At 38.5% G+C, this 19,673-nt stretch overlaps 2 protein-coding genes across 2 annotated transcripts; both read left to right on the forward strand.

The window, feature by feature from the left end:
• Positions 1 to 3,922: 3,922 nt before the first annotated feature.
• On the forward strand, positions 3,923 to 5,640 carry LOC307268748 (4-galactosyl-N-acetylglucosaminide 3-alpha-L-fucosyltransferase 9-like; the record flags this gene model as incomplete). Its single annotated transcript, XM_080051494.1, has 1 exon — positions 3,923 to 5,640. The coding sequence occupies one exon, from the start codon at positions 3,923 to 3,925 to the stop codon at positions 5,009 to 5,011; it is 1,089 nt and encodes a 362-aa protein (XP_079907620.1). The 3' UTR covers positions 5,012 to 5,640.
• Positions 5,641 to 11,566: 5,926 nt separating this feature from the next.
• On the forward strand, positions 11,567 to 14,632 carry LOC307268525 (4-galactosyl-N-acetylglucosaminide 3-alpha-L-fucosyltransferase 9-like). Its single transcript, XM_080051189.1, has 2 exons — positions 11,567 to 11,677; positions 13,087 to 14,632. Exon 2 carries the CDS (start codon positions 13,094 to 13,096, stop codon positions 14,267 to 14,269), a length of 1,176 nt encoding a protein of 391 aa, XP_079907315.1. The 5' UTR covers positions 11,567 to 11,677; positions 13,087 to 13,093; the 3' UTR covers positions 14,270 to 14,632.
• Positions 14,633 to 19,673: the final 5,041 nt, after the last annotated feature.

Genomic DNA, 19,673 nt, shown 5'->3' on the forward strand with positions numbered 1-19,673 from the left:
GCAACATATTTAAACATGTTTCCATCCACAAGTTTTTATTCAAATGATGTAATATACTTTGAAAGAAATTCACACTGCTCCTTTTTTCTACATATTAAAATTGTCACAAATTTTCATACCTGGCATTAATGTGACTAAAACAATAAATGCCCTATGTGAAGATTCTCAATAATGTTTGTTTGTATTAAGAAATATTCATGCAACTAATTGAAGGTGAATGTTTGAATCACCAATGTAATATCTCAAACAGTTTCCATTTTACTGTGACTTTATCTGAAATTGCAGCTCTACAGTCAATTTGTTTTGTAAATGCTTTGTGAATGCCAATAGTAAAGCGATGTTACAAATTCAAATTGACAAAAAGCTCCAACTTTATTAGGGAATCCTGTTTAAAGTAAATCTTGGCAAATGTAGTTTTCATTACAGCTGACCTTAATATGAGCATTTATCTGATCGAAATTTGTAAAATGCATTTCATTTGTTTTCTTGCACTTTCATTATGCACTTATGTTAAAGGAGCTGTAAGCGGAATGGTTCTTTTAGCTAACTTCCTGTCAGTTACTTTAGTTAGCTGTCCCCTCGCTCGTCCCTACGCCACCACATTAATGCACTGCGGTCTTCAAGCAGCGAGTTATCTAGCATCATCTCAGATCCATAAGTGTGATAAAACAAGATAAAAACCATCAAAACAGACATTGGGAAGGATTTTTACCTGCTCCGCCATTGTAGGCGCATACACATTCACCGATGTGTCGCTCTGGCGTGCACCGGCAGTGAGACCATGAGTGAGACGGGTTTCGGTTTGTAGCGTTCTCTCTCGTGATTGGATATTCATTTCGGGATCCCCCGAAAAGTTGATTTGCCGATTACATGCAAAGCAGCTGACTGAGAGATCGGCTTTATGAAACACGCACATTATGTAAGTGACCACTGTATAAAGAGCGATTTAACACTTTTATTAACATAAATAAACCGCTTACTTCACCTTTAAGTACAATCATTACAGTAATCCTAAATCCTAAATAATAATAATGGGGCAAAGGGCTTGTCGACTTTTTTTTATGGCTTTCGAACAAAACTGCTTTTGGCTGATACTAAGTTTAACAGCAAGGACCACTCAAACGATGTCATTTAAAGATTTCCTGAATTCTGAATATAATGAATGTGGAGAATAGACTGATGGATTTGGATGGGAGGTAAAGTTAATTCATTAAATCAAAGGTACACTATATAACTTTGGGTGTGTCAGCAAACATTTTCTAAGGTATATTCTCATATCTGAATGAACAAACTTTCCTCAGAGGAAAATTGGATCCCTGGAACACTGTTTGAAGTTAGAAAGCTTCCTGAAAAGTTACTGTTTCACTGTTGTTGTTTACAGCAGCAGGGCCCACAGTTTGGGTTAAAAACATATTCTAGTCTTTCATTTGGTTCCAGGTTTTAGTTTTGATTGATGATGGAATGTTTTCAATACTAAGAATAACATGAAGAGAAAACATGTTTTGTAAACTAACTACAGGCTCTGCAAATGTAAGCAAATCAATCTCCTTTGAAATTACATAGTGTAACTTTAATTCAAATGTGAATTTTTCACAATGAGTACAAAAGTTAATTTATATACTGCTTTTAACCGTGTTACCAATTAAATATAATTGCATTTGATTGAGATGCAATGTTTTCCCTAAATTTTTGAGAACCTTTCAAATTATTCTGATTGCTGACAATTGTTTTAAATCTTTAGACAATTGGGTTGAAATTGCTGCTATCTGGCACTGTAATGGTCAGTGTCCAAAATTGTATTCAGCTGATGCTTCTTTTGTGAACTCTGTAAAGAAATACCCTCTTTTAACTTTAAAGCTGTTTGTCAAGCTCTAACAAATGGCAAATATTTGTGTAAACTTAACACAATAGGCCCCTGTTACCTCTCCACTATCATAAAGTCTTTGTACACAGTGTTTTCAAAACAGATGTAGGCTTAGAAGACAAGCAAAACATGGCTAAACAAACAATAGGCCTTCACACTGAAATAGTTTTTGAAATTGTCATAGCAGGAAAAGCAGTCATTTGCAGCAGTTTGTTTTATTTTTTATTTAACAGGGTAAAACAAATTCCTTCCTGGTGTCAGTATACAGTATAGCAAAGATTTAAAGCGTTGACGATTAAATAGATAAGCAAACTACTGCCAAAGTCAAGTAGCTGTTCTACACTCCCTATCATGACAAGGAAGTGTCACCTTGTTGAGTAAGGACACAACCTTTGAGACCCGTTCCACAGGTTTGAAACGCAAAACAGGTTCAGTGATAAAAGGGAAGAGGAAGTGTTCTCGCAAATGTGGCAGTACGAGATCTAGACTAGGAGAAAAAAGGTCTGAAGTATTTTGTTCTTTTTTATTTGTAACAAGTATTTTTCTACTTTAAGGTGAGATTGCTGCTCTTTGTTTCTTATCATAATTTCAAGTGTGTCAATGTCCTCTTATGCGAGATGTAAAATAATTTTATCAACCTTTAATAGTTACATTTTTTTTAAATAACTTAGTATCATGCTTATGAGAAGTAATTTCTGCTTTAGTCTCTGGATGGTGGTATCAGAGGTGGAGTTTCAATAATCCAGACAGGGAAGAAACTGTAACACATTACTTTTCCTTGACTTGAAAACAAAATTGGGCAATACATATTTTTTTTCTTCAAATAAAGCAGTAATCTTAAAGCAACAAAAAAAAAAACGATTGCCAAGATATAATATAATCCAAGTGAAGGAGGATAAGGTCCGCTTTTCACACTGGAGAAATAGGAATCGGATCCAGAGGCAGACAGTCAGTAGTGGTTCATGATATTCAGAAATGTTCACGGAAACTCAAATAAAGCTGGAATAGCATGAACAAGTAACAATGGAAACTGAGCTAAACACAATGAACCGACAAAGGACACAAGCCGTGTATGGGGGGTAGATAAGGGGAATGGGAACAGGTAGGCAGGTTAATGAGTTGAGGGACTGACTAAGGAAATGATAACAGATGTGAAGATGTTGAAAGGAAGTAATGTCCGAGGGGCATCTAGTGGACAGCATAAGAATGACAGTAGTGAGCATGGCTGCAGGAAGGAACTGAGACAAACTATGGCACCACTATTTTTCAATGACAACATTCAACACTAAATTCTCATGTTTTGGATCAAGCAGAGTTGAGAATGCTCTTTGTTTGTGATTCTCTGATAAAAATAGCGCCCTATCCACAGAGCACGTGCAAAGGCGGAAATGCGCACAGACTCTACTGAAACTGCCCTGTGGAGCAGACAGCGCTGACGGTGCGCCTTGCCCATTTTAATGTATTTAAATAAGAGAATATTCTAAATCCATTGCAAAATTGTTCCATTTCTAGTCGGTTGTGTACTTACATAGGAAAAAAAACAGTTATGATGGAGCTCAGGTTTATTTAATAAGGGCTGCTTTATTAAAAACAATGGTATCTTATAAACCAGTGATATGTGTGTAACAGCCAACCTGTGCGGATGTGAATCAGATTGTAGAACATCTATCACCATCAAATCCTGGCCGATCGTCTTGGCGCCGTGTGTAAAGCGTCAAAGCGCACTCTGCTGTCTGAAACAGTCCTGCCAGGGCAGAGACCCTGTCGTTGGCAATTAACATAGAGGTGCTGGGGCCAGATGACAAAATAGTTTCACAATGACTTTCTGACTTTTAAACTTGTCTACTCCGATTGCGGTACCTGTGTTTCAATGATTGCCCATAGAACACCACACACAACAGAAATATGTCGACATTGTATCAAATGCTCTGTCTATAATCAATGGATGTATTCTGTCTCCAAAGGTGGGCCATGTCCTCATCAACCGGCTGTTGGACTACTCTGCAACCACATGTCTTCCGCAGCCTAGTGGTCGTGTGTTTTCTAGTTATTTTCTTCATGTACTACAAGCCTGAAATCAAGTTCCCATCTTTCAACTTTCACAATGAAATTGGCCGTCCTCCCTGTCCTAAAGTTCAGTGTGCTAACAGAACACTGACCCAAGACTCAAACCAGAACTGTTCCACCGAGCTGCACATTAACCCACATCACAATGACACCCGGAAGATTCTGGCTGCAGCAGTGGATACTGAGCCTGACACCATTTTATTGATCTGGATGTGGCCATTTGGCTACAAGTTTGATCTTAACTGCAATATATTCAATATCACAAGATGCCAATTGACCGATGACAGGAGGCTTTATCATAAAGCCAACGGGGTTTTCTTCCACCACAGGGACTTTCATGGCAATCCAGCAGGCTTGCCAAAAGAGCCGCGTCCCTGGTTTCAGAAATGGGTGTGGTTTAATATGGAGTCACCTGCAAACTCAGGTCAAATCACTCAGATGAATAACGTATTTAATTTAACCTGCAATTATCGTCTGGATTCAAGTATTCCTGTGCCTTATGGGTATGTGGTGCCAGTGACATCTGAAGTTCAGAGTTTCAAACTGCCAGCAAAGGAAAAGTTGGTGTGTTGGATTGTGAGCAACTGGAACCCGACGTATAAGAGAGTTCAGTTCTACAATGAACTTAAAAAACACATCAACATTAATACTTATGGAAATGGCTTTGGCAAACGTGTTAGTGACGAAGACTATTCAAAGATAGTTTCTAGTTGTAAATTCTACCTCTCCTTTGAAAACTCTGTTTACAAAGACTATATCACAGAGAAGTTATTCAGTCCTATGTTTCTTGGAAGTGTACCTGTAGTTCTTGGTCCTACAAGACCAAATTATGAGGATCATGTCCCAGGAGACTCTTTCATTCATATCGATGACTTTTCTACCGCAAAGGAGCTGGCAGAGAGGCTACTTTACCTGGATCAAAACAATACTGAGTACATGAGATACTTTGACTGGAGAAACAGGTTTAAAGTACAAAGGACTGAATGGCCCAGAGAACACGCTTGCAAAACTTGTAGTTACTTGCAAAACCACAGGGAGTACCAAGCTTCTCATGATCTTAACAAATGGTACTGGGGTTAACAGAACAGGGGTTACACATAGAGAGGCTGAGATTTGAACTGTCCGGCAACTCACACAGACACACACACACACACACACACACACACACACACACACACACACACACACACACACACACACACACACACAGTGCTTCAGCACATCAGGGACTGAGGTGTCTGCCCCCTTGGTGCCACTTACCCTGCCGGATGCCATGTGAGATTTGCCCCAGTTTTGTTTTTGCTTTTGTTTTGTTTTTTATGTATTTGTAGCTTGTTTTCTTGATTATTTTGTCTTGTTTGTTTGTTCCTGGTCTTTTATTATTTTTATTCTTTATTTTTGTTGTGTGTCTTTCTTGCCTGTTTATGTGAGGGGGAGGGGGATGGGGGTTGTGTGGGTATTGTATGTGTCTACTTGTTCTGTTTTTTGTCCATATGTGTAAAATCGTAAAACCACTCAAATAAAAGTTTTGCCAAATTAAATATCATTCTGGGAAACTAAAAATAGTAGTCCCAAAGCAACATATAAACATGTTTCCATCCACAAGTTTTTATTCAAATTATGTAATATACTTTGAAAGAAATTCACACTGCTCCTTTTTTCTACATATTAAAATTGTCACAAATTTTCATACCTGGCATTAATGTGACTAAAACAATAAATGCCCTATGTGAAGATTCTCAATAATGTTTGTTTGTATTAAGAAATATTCATGCAACTAATTGAAGGTGAATGTTTGAATCACCAATGTAATATCTCAAACAGTTTCCATTTTACTGTGACTTTATCTGAAATTGCAGCACTACAGTCAATTTGTTTTGTAAATGCTTTGTGAATGCCAATAGTAAAGCGATGTTACAAATTCAAATTGACAAAAAGCTCCAACTTTATTAGGGAATCCTGTTTAAAGTAAATCTTGGCAAATGTAGTTTTCATGACAGCTGACCTTAATATGAGCATTTATCTGATCGAAATTTGTAAAATGCATTTCATTTGTTTTCTTGCACTTTCATTATGCACTTATGTTAAAGGAGCTGTAAGCGGAATGGTTCTTTTAGCTAACTTCCTGTCAGTTACTTTAGTTAGCTGTCCCCTCGCTCGTCCCTACGCCACCACATTAATGCACTGCGGTCTTCAAGCAGCGAGTTATCTAGCATCATCTCAGATCCATAAGTGTGATAAAACAAGATAAAAACCATCAAAACAGACATTGGGAAGGATTTTTACCTGCTCCGCCATTGTAGGCGCATACACATTCACCGATGTGTCGCTCTGGCGTGCACCGGCAGTGAGACCATGAGTGAGACGGGTTTCGGTTTGTAGCGTTCTCTCTCGTGATTGGATATTCATTTCGGGATCCCCCGAAAAGTTTATTTGCCAATTAAATGCAAAGCAGCTGACTGAGAGATCGGCTTTATGAAACACGCACATTATGTAAGTGACCACTGTATAAAGAGCGATTTAACACTTTTATTAACATAAATAAACCGCTTACTTCACCTTTAACCCTTTGGTGCTCTTGGGGACGTTTTTGTCCTTTCGCACTTTTTTTACGCTCTTTTTTGTGTATAACTTTGGCTGTGCTTATGTTAGCTGAAATATTTTTGGCCAGGGATTTTTTTTTTTCAAATATTTTGTTTATTTCTACTCAGCAACTTTGTACCATCTATTACAGGGTTTCTCAACGGGGGCGGTACCGCCCCCTGGGGGGCGTTCGTACAACCTAGGGGGGCGCTGGGACCAGGCTGGGACACGAGAGCTTTTTTTTTTTTTTTTTTTTTTTAATAAATATATTTTAAACTTTCTTAAAAATCGTATGAATCTTTTGACTGCAAAAATAGGTTACCTGAAATAAACAGCCTATTTTAACTTTTCATGTTTCTAACCCCTCGACCTCTTTTTAACTATTCTCTCCAATGTTCTGCGGTCTGCTGACTGTCGCAGCCTTAGAAAAGAGAAGGCTCTGCAGACAGCCAATCAGAGGTCTTTGAGTCAGAACAACCAGCCAATCAAAGCCTTAGCGGCAGAGGAATCAGCCAATCACAGACTAGTATAATGACGTTTACTGATATTGCTAATGCTAATGCAGCGAGATTCAAACTTAAACTAACTATTGTCTCTGAGGTGGAGAAAACACAGAGTAATCAGCCAAAGCATGGAGTTAACTAACACACAAGCAGAACCATGTTAAAGACACAACCCTCATATGTTGGAGAGGGATGATATACTAAACGCTGTGCACCGCGAGAGGCTCACTGAAGCCCTGTACAGCAGCCCTGGCAACACGCACCGTCTCCATCCTACTCTGCACTGTTAAACTGAAAGCTAAACTATCAGGTGAGGGAGGGGCCGATCGCACGGCTGGATGATAGGTTTGCTGCATTTAAAAGCCTTCACGTCTTCACGTGCGGTACAATGATAGTTTAACTAGGATTATTTTGTTTTAATGATAAAGGGAAGCAATGTTTGTTGTTATCATGTAGTCGCAATGTGTTAACTCCTCCTGTCGATCATTCACTGTGTTAGTTTCCGGTATTGTGCCGCAAAAATAAAAGCCCCCCGCGATATTTCTTTACTTTTCTCTCCTTTCCCTATCTATTTTTTTACTCAGTAACGCAGGTGATATAAAATGTAGCGAAGTACAATACTTCACAATAAACATACTCAAAATAAAAGTAAAAGTATAGGTTTTAAAAATCACTTAAAAAATTACAAGTACACGAAAAAACTACTCAATTACAGGAACGCGAGTAAATGTAATTCGCTACTTTACACCCCTGATTACAACCAATGCTGATAGTGTTTTTTCTTTTTATGCAACCAGACACCTGACAGTGGGTTAAATCTGCCTATCATAGAACAGGCTCATATTGGGATTTCTTTTAAATAATTCTTATAAGAAACCAAAACAGCACAGAAAATATGTTTTATTGTTGATAGAGGATGTAGCCAAAACATATTCTTAATTGTGTGTGTGTGTGTGTGTGTGTGTGTGTGTGTGTGTGTGTGAGTGTGTGTGTGTGTGTGTGTTTGTGTTTTTTTTTTTTTGGGGGGGGGGGGGGGGGGCGCTAGAGTATCTCGGTAAGGTTAGGGGGGCGTTTGCTCAAAAAAGGTTGAGAACCACTGATCTATTATAAAGGCTGTACACTTTTTTGTTCCTCTCAGCTCCCTAAGGACGTTTTTGTCCCCTATTGACTCCCATTCAAAATGGCCTTTTTTCACCAATTTGATCCTGCTGTCATTACAGCATAAAATATTTTTTTCAATGATTTTATGCTTTCATCCTAGACACAAAGCATCAAAATTGATCATTTTCAACACCATCAAAATTTTGAGCCATTTCCCTATATTTGGCATAGGGTTGAATTACAAGCATTTTCCAGGTTTTCGGTCCTGCCCCCCACAGTGCAATAGAAAAAAAAAATTCAACCTAAATGGTGTGAGTGTGTTGGTAGGGATGCTAGTGTGAGGTGCATATGTGTGTATTGAGAAAATATAGTGTGTGTGTTTGTGTACACACAGCCAAACTTTACAAACTCAAACGTGTATGGAAAAAATGGCCCAATTTAAACTTTATTTTTTCAAACCATAGCCATGATGACAAACACATGTAAATTTGATGATATTAGGCAATAATCCAACACTTAAGACACCAAAATAGCTTTTTTAGCCTTATCTAGCTCAATCATTTATTTTCTCCAGTTTTTTTTGAGGATCAAATATGCTCCCTAAAACCATTTTTGTACTTTTTTGTAATTTTTTAGAGTTGCAGGCCTAAACATAAGAAATATGAGAAATTAATGGAAAGTGTGGATCCATATGGATACCTTAGGGTTGTGTCTGTGTGTGTGTTGTGAAATTACTGTGCGTGTATGTGTGTGTGTCTTTGTGCGCATGCATATGTGTGCAGCTGTAATGTGCAATTTGTGGGTTTTCAGGTGGCTGCAGGTTTACTTTGTTACTTTGTTGACATCATCAAAGAAACTGGAATTAAAAGGTCAAAAGCAACTAACAATGAATGAATATTTGATATTTATGTAAAGAGGTCAAGTGGGATAAAAGGTTTTAAAAAAAAAAGTAGAAAAAAATATTACTGTATAATGTTTTTAGGGCAGTTTATAGGGAGAGGATGAGTGTGAGTATTTATTTGCATCTGTGACTGCACAAATACTAAACATATATCAAAAGCAGTTTTATTGCAAATCATTAACATATCCTAGAGTCTAATTATCCCACTCAAAAAAATCCACTTTGCATCTATTATATGAGAAATTTTTCAATTAATGTGTTTTTTTTTAATAAAAATGGCTCACGTCATCACATAAGCATGCATGTAAAGGGTTAAAAGCAATTACAAATGAATGAATATTTGATATGTATGTGAAGAGGTCAAGTGGGATAAAAGGTTTTAAAAAAAAAAAGTAGAAAAAAATATTAATGTATAATGTTTTTATGGCAGTTTATAGGGAGAGGACGTTTTTGTCCTCTAAGGTCATGAGAGGGAGTATTTATTTGCATCTGTGACTGCACAAATACTAAACATATATCAAAAGCAGTTTTATTGCAAATCATTAACATATCCTAGAGTCTAATTATCCCACTCAAAAAAATCCACTTTGCATCTATTATATGAGAAATTTTACAATTATTGTGTTTTTTTAAATAAAAATGGCTCACGTCATCACATAAACTTGCATGTAAAGGGTTAAAAGCAATTACAAATGAATGAATATTTGATATGTATGTGAAGAGGTCAAGTGGGATAAAAGGTTTGTAAAAAAAAAGTAGAAAAAAATATTAATGTATAATGTTTTTATGGCAGTTTATAGGGAGAGGACGTTTTTGTCCTCTAAGGTCATGAGAGGGAGTATTTATTTGCATCTGTGACTGCACAAATACTAAACATATATCAAAAGCAGTTTTATTGCAAATCATTAACATATCCTAGAGTCTAATTATCCCACTTAAAAAAATCCACTTTGCATCTATTATATGAGAAATTTTTCAATTATTGTGTTTTTTTTAAATAAAAATGGCTCACATCATCACATAAACTTGCATGTAAAGGGTTAAAAGCAATTACAAATGAATGAATATTTGATATGTATGTGAAGAGGTCAAGTGAGATAAAAGGTTTGTAAAAAAAAAAGTAGAAAAAAATATTAATGTATAATGTTTTTATGGCAGTTTATAGGGAGAGGACGTTTTTGTCCTCTAAGGTAACCAAGGCGTAGTAAAAGTTAAGGATACCCAAGGGTTAAGTACAATCATTACAGTAATCCTAAATCCTAAATAATAATAATGGGGCAAAGGGCTTGTCGACTTTTTTTTATGGCTTTCGAACAAAACTTCTTTTGGCTGATACTAAGTTTAACAGCAAGGACCACTCAAACGATGTCATTTAAAGATTTCCTGAATTCTGAATACAATGAATGTGGAGAATAGACTGATGGATTTGGATGGGAGGTAAAGTTAATTCATTAAATCAAAGGTACACTATATAACTTTGGGTGTGTCAGCAAACATTTTCTAAGGTATATTCTCATATCTGAATGAACAAACTTTCCTCAGAGGAAAATTGGATCCCTGGAACACTGTTTGAAGTTAGAAAGCTTCCTGAAAAGTTACTGTTTCACTGTTGTTGTTTACAGCAGCAGGGCCCACAGTTTGGGTTAAAAACATATTCTAGTCTTTCATTTGGTTCCAGGTTTTAGTTTTGATTGATGATAGAATGTTGTCAATACTAAGAATAACATGTAGAGAAAACATGTTTTGTAAACTAACTACAGGCTCTGCAAATGTAAGCAAATCAATCTCCTTTGAAATTACATAGTGTAACTTTAATTCAAATGTGAATTTTTCACAATGAGTACAAAAGTTAATTTATATACTGCTTTTAACTGTGTTACCAATTAAATATAATTGCATTTGATTGAGATGCAATGTTTTCCCTAAATTTTTGAGAACCTTTCAAATTATTCTGATTGCTGACAATTGTTTTAAATCTTTAGACAATTGGGTTGAAATTGCTGCTATCTGGCACTGTAATGGTCAGTGTCCAAAATTGTATTCAGCTGATGCTTCTTTTGTGAACTCTGTAAAGAAATACCCTCTTTTAACTTTAAAGCTGTTTGTCAAGCTCTAACAAATGGCAAATATTTGTGTAAACTTAACACAATAGGCCCCTGTTACCTCTCCACTATCATAAAGTCTTTGTACACAGTGTTTTCAAAACAGATGTAGGCTTAGAAGACAAGCAAAACATGGCTAAACAAACAATAGGCCTTCACACTGAAATAGTTTTTGAAATTGTCATAGCAGGAAAAGCAGTCATTTGCAGCAGTTTGTTTTATTTTTTATTTAACAGGGTAAAACAAATTCCTTCCTGGTGTCAGTATACAGTATAGCAAAGATTTAAAGCGTTGACGATTAAATAGATAAGCAAACTACTGCCAAAGTCAAGTAGCTGTTCTACACTCCCTATCATGACAAGAAAGTGTCACCTTGTTGAGTAAGGACACAACCTTTGAGACTCGTTCCACAGGTTTGAAACGCAAAACAGGTTCAGTGATAAAAGGGAGGAGGAAGTGTTCTCGCAAATGTGGCAGTACGAGATCAGACTAGGAGAAAAAAGGTCTGAAGTATTTTGTTCTTTTTTATTTGTAACAAGTATTTTTCTACTTTAAGGTGAGATTGCTGCTCTTTGTTTCTTATCATAATTTCAAGTGTGTCAATGTCCTCTTATGCGAGATGTAAAATAATTTTATCAACCTTTATTAGTTACATTTTTTTAAAATAACTTAGTATCATGCTTATGAGAAGTAATTTCTGCTTTAGTCTCTGGATGGTGGTATCAGAGGTGGAGTTTCAATAATCCAGACAGGGAAGAAACTGTAACACATTACTTTTCCTTGACTTGAAAACAAAATTGGGCAATACATATTTTTTTTCTTCAAATAAAGCGGTAATCTTAAAGCAAAAAAAAAAAACGATTACCAAGATATAATATAATCCAAGTGAAGGAGGATAAGGTCCGCTTTTCACACTGGAGAAATAGGAATCGGATCCAGAGGCAGACAGTCAGTAGTGGTTCATGATATTCAGAAATGTTCACGGAAACTCAAATAAAGCTGGAATAGCATGAACAAGTAACAATGGAAACTGAGCTAAACACAATGAACCGACAAAGGACACAAGCCGTGTATGGGGGGTAGATAAGGGGAATGGGAACAGGTAGGCAGGTTAATGAGTTGAGGGACTGACTAAGGAAATGATAACAGATGTGAAGATGTTGAAAGGAAGTAATGTCCGAGGGGCATCTAGTGGACAGCATAAGAATGACAGTAGTGAGCATGGCTGCAGGAAGGAACTGAGACAAACTATGGCACCACTATTTTTCAATGACAACATTCAACACTAAATTCTCATGTTTTGGGTCAAGCAGAGTTGAGAATGCTCTTTGTTTGTGATTCTCTGAAAAAAATAGCGCCCTATCCACAGAGCACGTGCAAAGGCGGAAATGCGCACAGACTCTACTGAAACTGCCCTGTGGAGCAGACTGCGCTGACGGTGCGCCTTGCCCATTTTAATGTATTTGAATAAGAGAATATTCTAAATCCATTGCAAAATTGTTCCATTTCTAGTCGGTTGTGTACTTACATAGGAAAAAAAACAGTTATGATGAAGCTCAGGTTTATTTAATAAGGGCTGCTTCATTAAAAACAATGGTATCTTATAAACCAGTGATATGTGTGTAACAGCCAACCTGTGCGGATGTGAATCAGATTGTAGAACATCTATCACCATCAAATCCTGGCCAATCGTCTTGGCGCCGTGTGTAAAGCGTCAAAGCGCACTCTGCTGTCTGAAACAGTCCTGCCAGGGCAGAGACCCTGTCGTTGGCAATTAACATAGAGGTGCTGGGGCCAGATGACAAAATAGTTTCACAATGACTTTCTGACTTTTAAACTTGTCTACTCCGATTGCGGTACCTGTGTTTCAATGATTGGCCCATAGAACACCACACACAACAGAAATATGTCAACATTGTATCAAATGCTCTGTCTATAATCAATGGATGTATTCTGTCTCCAAAGGTGGGCCATGTCCTCATCAACCGGCTGTTGGACTACTCTGCAACCACATGTCTTCCGCAGCCTAGTGGTGGTGTGTTTTCTAGTTATTTTCTTCATGTACTACAAGCCTGACATCAAGTTCCCATCTTTCAACTTTCACTTTGAAAATGTCCGTCCTCCCTGTCCTAAAGTTCAGTGTGCTAACGGAACACTGACCCAAGACTCAAACCAGAACTGTTCCACCGAGCTGCACATTAACCCACATCACAATGACACCCGGAAGATTCTGGCTGCAGCAGTGGATACTGAGCCTGACACCATTTTATTGATCTGGATGTGGCCATTTGGCTACAAGTTTGACTCTAACTGCAATATATTTAATATCACAAGATGCCAATTTACTGATGACAGGAGGCTTTATCATAAAGCCAACGGGGTTCTCTTACACCACGGGGACTTTCATGGCAATCCAGCAGGCTTGCCAAAAGAGCCGCGTCCCTGCTTTCAGAAATGGGTGTGGTTTAATATGGAGTCACCTGCAAACTCTGGTCAAATCACTCAGATTAATAACGTATTTAATTTAACCTGCAATTACCGTCTGGATTCAAATATTCCTGTGCCTTATGGGTATGTGGTGCCAGTGACATCTGAAGATGAGAGTTTCAAACTGCCAGCAAAGGAAAAGTTGGTGTGTTGGATTGTGAGCAACTGGAACCCGACGTTTAAGAGAGTTCAGTTCTACAACGAACTGAAAAAACACATCAACATTAATACTTATGGAAATGGCTTTGGCAAACGCGTTAGTGACGAAGACTATTCAAAGATTGTTTCAAGTTGTAAATTCTACCTCTCCTTTGAAAACTCTGTTTCCAAAGACTATATCACAGAGAAGTTATTCAATCCTATGTTGTTTGGAACTGTACCTGTAGTTCTTGGTCCTACAAGACAAAATTATGAGGACCATATCCCAGGAGAATCTTTCATTCATATCAATGACTTTTCTACCCCAAAGGAGCTGGCAGAGAGGCTACTTTACCTGGATCAAAACAATTCTGAGTACATGAAATACTTTAACTGGAGAAACAGGTTTAAAATAAAAAGGTCTACGTTTGGCCCAGAACAAGCTTGCAAAACTTGTAGTTACTTACAAAAACACAGAGAGTACCAAGCTTTTCATGATCTTAACAAATGGTACTGGGGTTAACAGAACAAATGGTACTGGGCAGTGGGCACACATCACACCCCCTCATCCTCAACACTGGTGTCTCCCAGGGCTGTGTGCTGGTGAGGAGCGCTGAGCGGATCATGGGCACCCCACTCCCTCCTCTGCATGACTTATACGATTATCAAGGATCCCCATCACCCGACAACAAACTTTTTGTGACCCTCAGGTCAGGCAGACGCCTGCGCTGTCACAAGACATGCACAGAGAGGATGAGAAATAGTTTTTTCACCGTGGCAATCAGAGCCCTGAACTCTGCACTCTGAACAACTTTGATTCATGAACACTTCAAGTTGGACATGTAAATTACCCCTAACTTCCGCCAAAACTTTTACTTAATTTGTATTGCATTTTATTCTACTTAATTCCATTTCATTCTATTTTATTTGAGCACCGTAGTACAATACATGTAACATTAACATTTCACTGTGTATCTGATGTGACAAATAAAGACTTTGAATCTTGAATCTATCAAATATAATTTATAACATGCTTTGACTGTTTTGACTTGCTTCTTCATTTATGGTATCATAATTCAATCAACTGTGACATTTCAAAGAAGTTACAGAAAGTCATCAGTGATAGTAACTAGTAACTTGACATGCAACTGTTCCTACCCCAGTACAATGGAGATGGAACTTTGTGTTTGCCTCGTAGATACATTTCACAAAACCTGTCTGCCCAGAATGCATATTTTGTAAATGAAAAAATATAGAAAATGTTTTGTTAGTATTGTTAAATTTGAGTACAACTAACATTTAAAGTAATTTTATGTAAGTAATATAAAGTTTTTTTACCCTGTAAATATAGAATATCAATCATTCATAATGCAAAACATGCTTATTTTGGTGCTCATGGCACAGTGGTTAGAGCATCCCCAGAGGCTCAGGCCCTGCAGTAGAGCCAGGTTCGAATCCGATTGGGTTGTTCTCTTCATGTCTTCCCCTCTTTGCCTCATTTCAACTCTGTCTCTCCAAATCTAATAAAGTCTAATAAAGATAAAAATGCCCCAAAATAATAATAATAATAATGTAATTGATTTTGTGGCTATATAAGAAGAAAAAAAACAGCCACCCTAGCCATACAAAGAAATAAACAAACTCTTTTTACTATGCAAAAGCTCAGTTGCCTTACCTTGGAAGAGTCCTCAGAGGCCAAAGGTGGGCCACTGGCTTAGAAAAAAGACTAACTGTTACGCTATGGAAAAAATAACTTACCATTTGAATGAGAAAAGTGAACAACTTGAAAGAGTTTTGAGCCCATTTACTCACATGTTAGAAAATGTTAATGTAATGGATATAATATGCTTCCCCAGCATGAAGGCAGCCCCATCTGATCCGAAAGCTATAACCTTCTCTTTCCAGTGAGAAAGCTCTGCTTTCTCTAGTGCTGTAGATAGAGGGACAGCTGTTTTATCAATACAGTCAAAGTAATAACATAGCAATACAAATAATAAATTCAAAAACATGTCTTACCAGCGTTGAGTGCAGCATAATGTCTAGGTGCAGTGGCGTGCTGGAGCTCCTCTACAGCAATAAAGACATGTTTGGGCCTTCCACTTCACCGAATCCCGATGAATATCCCCTCCAGATCTTTCCCACTAACATCAGTGGCATTGCCCACCAATGCCTATAAACTGTGCTGCATTAATTTCTGCAGCATATTTTCCCAACAGCTCCTCCTATATGACTTTCAAAAATCTGAAATATAAATAAAGAACCTGTTATGGCTTCTCTGCCCTACATTGTTGCTACGCCTGCAAATGTAACTTATCACAATCAATACAATTGCTTTGTCAACCTCACTCATAAACTCATTCACACACACACACACACACACACACACACACACACACACACACACACACACACACACACACACACTCACACACTCTTTCTCTCTCTCTATCTCTCTTTGTCCCCCTCACTGACAAACCCACATACACACACACTCATTGCTTGCTACATTGACCTGACAGATCAGAAATCAATATAAAATATCAACCATCATTAAAATATAATAACATAACAGGCGTTATTTAATTTCTCTCTTTATCTGCTGGTTGTAGCACTTTCACTACCACCGCTGTCTAGGCTACTATTGCCGTTTCATTAATAGAATTAACACAAATCTCTCTGTCTCTCTATCACTGCCAATAAAGCTAGCGTTTTGGGTCCTAACACTATTTGTATACATACCTTCAAAATGCCACATCTGTGGAGTATTGGGACCCCACGTCGCCGCCGTTCCCCTTCAGAAGAGCGATCATATGCTCGTATAATGCGATGTGGTAAGCCGTGTTGATTAGCTTTTCTATCCGCTGATGATTCTCGCTTCTCGCTCGTCTTGTCCAGATATTAAGCAAGCCGGACAAAGGATTGTCCGCTACCTGCTTAGCTATCAGACATTGTAGGTGATGCCTACTTTTTTTTTTGCCACAAACGATTTTTATTGAAAACATTTAAACATACAAACAAACATTTAAAACACCCACCCACCCCACACCCCAAACAATCCCTGGACAAACGGAAATGACAAAGCGAATGTGTTCTTCCATGACAGTAGAAAGCCCCTCATTCCCTTGGTTGCTTAATATTCGTTCAACATTTTTAATAGTAGTTCGAAAAAGCCAGTAAGGCTGGAAGGTGGGTTTAGAGCCCATGATGCATTTCGTCTCTAGAGCGAATCATGATATGGTCAACAAAAATACAGACTGTGATTGGCCAGGCCAGTGACATGGGTTTTGGGTTATGTCAAACCCTGTAGGCCTACTGTGCATAATCTTTCAATTTACAGTAATAAACAGTTTCAAAATATTCTTTTAACTACTTACTTAATCTCATTACTCTTGAATAAATTAACGGCAAAATATCACAAATACATATTTTCTCTTTTACATGGAAATATTGGCATATGATTGTGTTGCTCCGTCCCACCACCTACTACTACTCCTTTAATTTACCGTGTCGTTCAAACATACGCACACGCACGCACACAGACACACACACACACACAGTAGCGGAGCATAAAGCTTCATCAAATGAACTTCAAAATAGCACCACCACAACATACATTAACAGTTAGCTTTTAGGTTCATAGATACAGCTCGGACGTAGCCAGATCATTGAAAGGAAGAAGGAAAAAAAACAGTTCATTTCACTCACCAGAAAGTTCAATGTTAGGGGCAAGCCACGACGACTCAACATCAGGAATGATCCACTTTTGCAGAACCAAGTGACATAGGAATGAATACATATTAATCTTATTGGTATCCATCTTCTCAAAAGTATAATTTTGCGATCGCATTTCGGCAGCTTATTAAGCTAGCGACACGTGAGACAATAGGAGAGAAAAGAAAGGACTGTAACTTGTGTCTTCATCATCATAGAAGAAACACAATGAATAATGTCCTGAATTTGAAACGGTCCACCATAAAAACAAACGTAAATTGGGTAGATTCTTATCCGGTAGGAAAAAGTAAAACATGAAGGTATTTAATAGCCAAATCAACTGAAATGTGCCGCCTCGTCTCCGTTCTTCTGCTCTCGATGTAGCGGAGACTTTTTTTCATTCTCACGATCGTGAAGCCATGCTGCATTCTGATTGGCTGGTCAAGTCTGTCATCTAGCACGCATGCACGTGTCACATGAACGAAAGGATTTTTTTCACGTGATGACACCTGCAAGTCTGCAAAAGGAAAAATAAACACATTCACGTCCATTAAATAAAAAAAATAACAATATGTATTAATCCACAATAGTTCTGTTTATTTGTATATTTATTTAACCACTGTAAACTATTTTAATAGCTCATATTTAACTGCAGTAAAACATAGCATATATTTTATTTAAGTTCCATAGTTAGGATCTAGTTACCTGGGTACAAGGACAGTCTAAACTTATTCAATTTAAAGTACTAAACAGATTCTACTGAACACCTGTGAGAAAGCGTAGGGCTGGGTTGAGTCATTCAGATCTCTGTTGGCAATGCCAAAACTGAACAAGGTTATATTGTATCCATATGTTTCTCAATTGCCCCAGCCTGGCCCCCTATTGGCAGAGGGTCAGAGGCAGCCTGGGTGTGAATGTGGATCTTACTCCTGAATAGTTTAAAAGGACACGAGAGAATTGGCCTGAAAGGGCCCAGTGGCTAAAGGTCACTATTACTACAGCTAGAGGGTGATATTAGCCGCTTTTACACAGAGATTGCGGCATATTGACGGAACAACATCACTCCAAAATGCCGGCGTTGCTTGCTTCTGTGTTATTTACACAGAACCAAGCAACGCCGGCCTGCTGGCGCATCAGTAGCTCCTTTTACACAGCGCTCCGGAATGAAAGAGGTGCTTGTAAACAGCGTCAGGTGTGACGTAAACATTTAGCGCCGCGCCGGTCAGCTGCTTTACAACAACAACATTGGCTGGTGAATTGAGAGCAGAAGTGCTGGAGCTTGCAGTAAGAGGGCCGTATTTTACTGTCCCCACGATGTGCCGGTTGATCTCGCTACGCGCTGAGTCCAACATCACTGGGACTGTTAACCAAACTGACAAAATCAATCCGCTTCACCTCTTCACGTCTTGAGTTGTGTTAGCAAAACAGTAGCTCTGTGGCTAACAGCTGAGCCGGAGCCTTCAGTCAGCTGAAGCAGACAGTCTAGCGGGGCGAGCAGACTATTCCCCGTTACTAGGTCAAGCTGAACAAGAGCCCTCCGCTGCGCGTCGTGCTCCTGCTTCAGCTTGTCGGTCTTTATTTCTAGCAAGTGACCCGTTCGCTATACTTTATCCCTTACTTAGCCTAGCCTAGCTTTCCCATTGTACAACTTCTCCTGGGCAGAAATAGACTCATACACTCTGCAAAATGAAGCGTGGGGGTTTGGATTGAGCAACGGACCTCATGATCAGATAGATTATACGCCGTTCCTTTTATTTGGTGATTTTTACGGGACATCAGGCCGCCATGATTAATGTTAAACACACGTCCTTCAACTGCTAACATGGTCGCATGTTTAGAACATAGGCTATGGAACGTCAAACGCCCCCCTGTTCCGCAACAACAAGCTGGAGCATTTAAACAGAGAGGCGGAACTGATAGTGTCGGGAATCTTACTACCCCCCGAGGTAGTAAAATTCCCGGAACAATCTCTCGCACCTTTCTTCCCTCGTTCCGCAACTGTCGCATTTACACAGCTGGGGGGAGGGCCGAAAGGCCGGCATATTCCCGGCTTTCACTGGCTGTGTAAAAGGGGCTATTGAGTGGATTATGTCTTTGGACCCAAATGAGGGGTGAGTCCTCATAATGTCACGGAATTGAGTAGGCCTATTGTTCTCATAATGCCCTTATGGTTCAGACACACACACACACACACACACACACGCACACACGCACAT

The sequence above is a fragment of the Ammodytes marinus genome (assembly GCF_949987685.1).
Source record: "Ammodytes marinus genome assembly, chromosome: 22".
In the NCBI taxonomy this organism is placed as follows: domain Eukaryota; kingdom Metazoa; phylum Chordata; class Actinopteri; order Uranoscopiformes; family Ammodytidae; genus Ammodytes; species Ammodytes marinus.

Coding starts and splice junctions, on each gene's coding strand:
- LOC307268525 (XM_080051189.1), top strand. CDS start 13,094: ATGTCCTCATCAACCGGCTGTTGGACTACTCTGCAACCACATGTCTTC.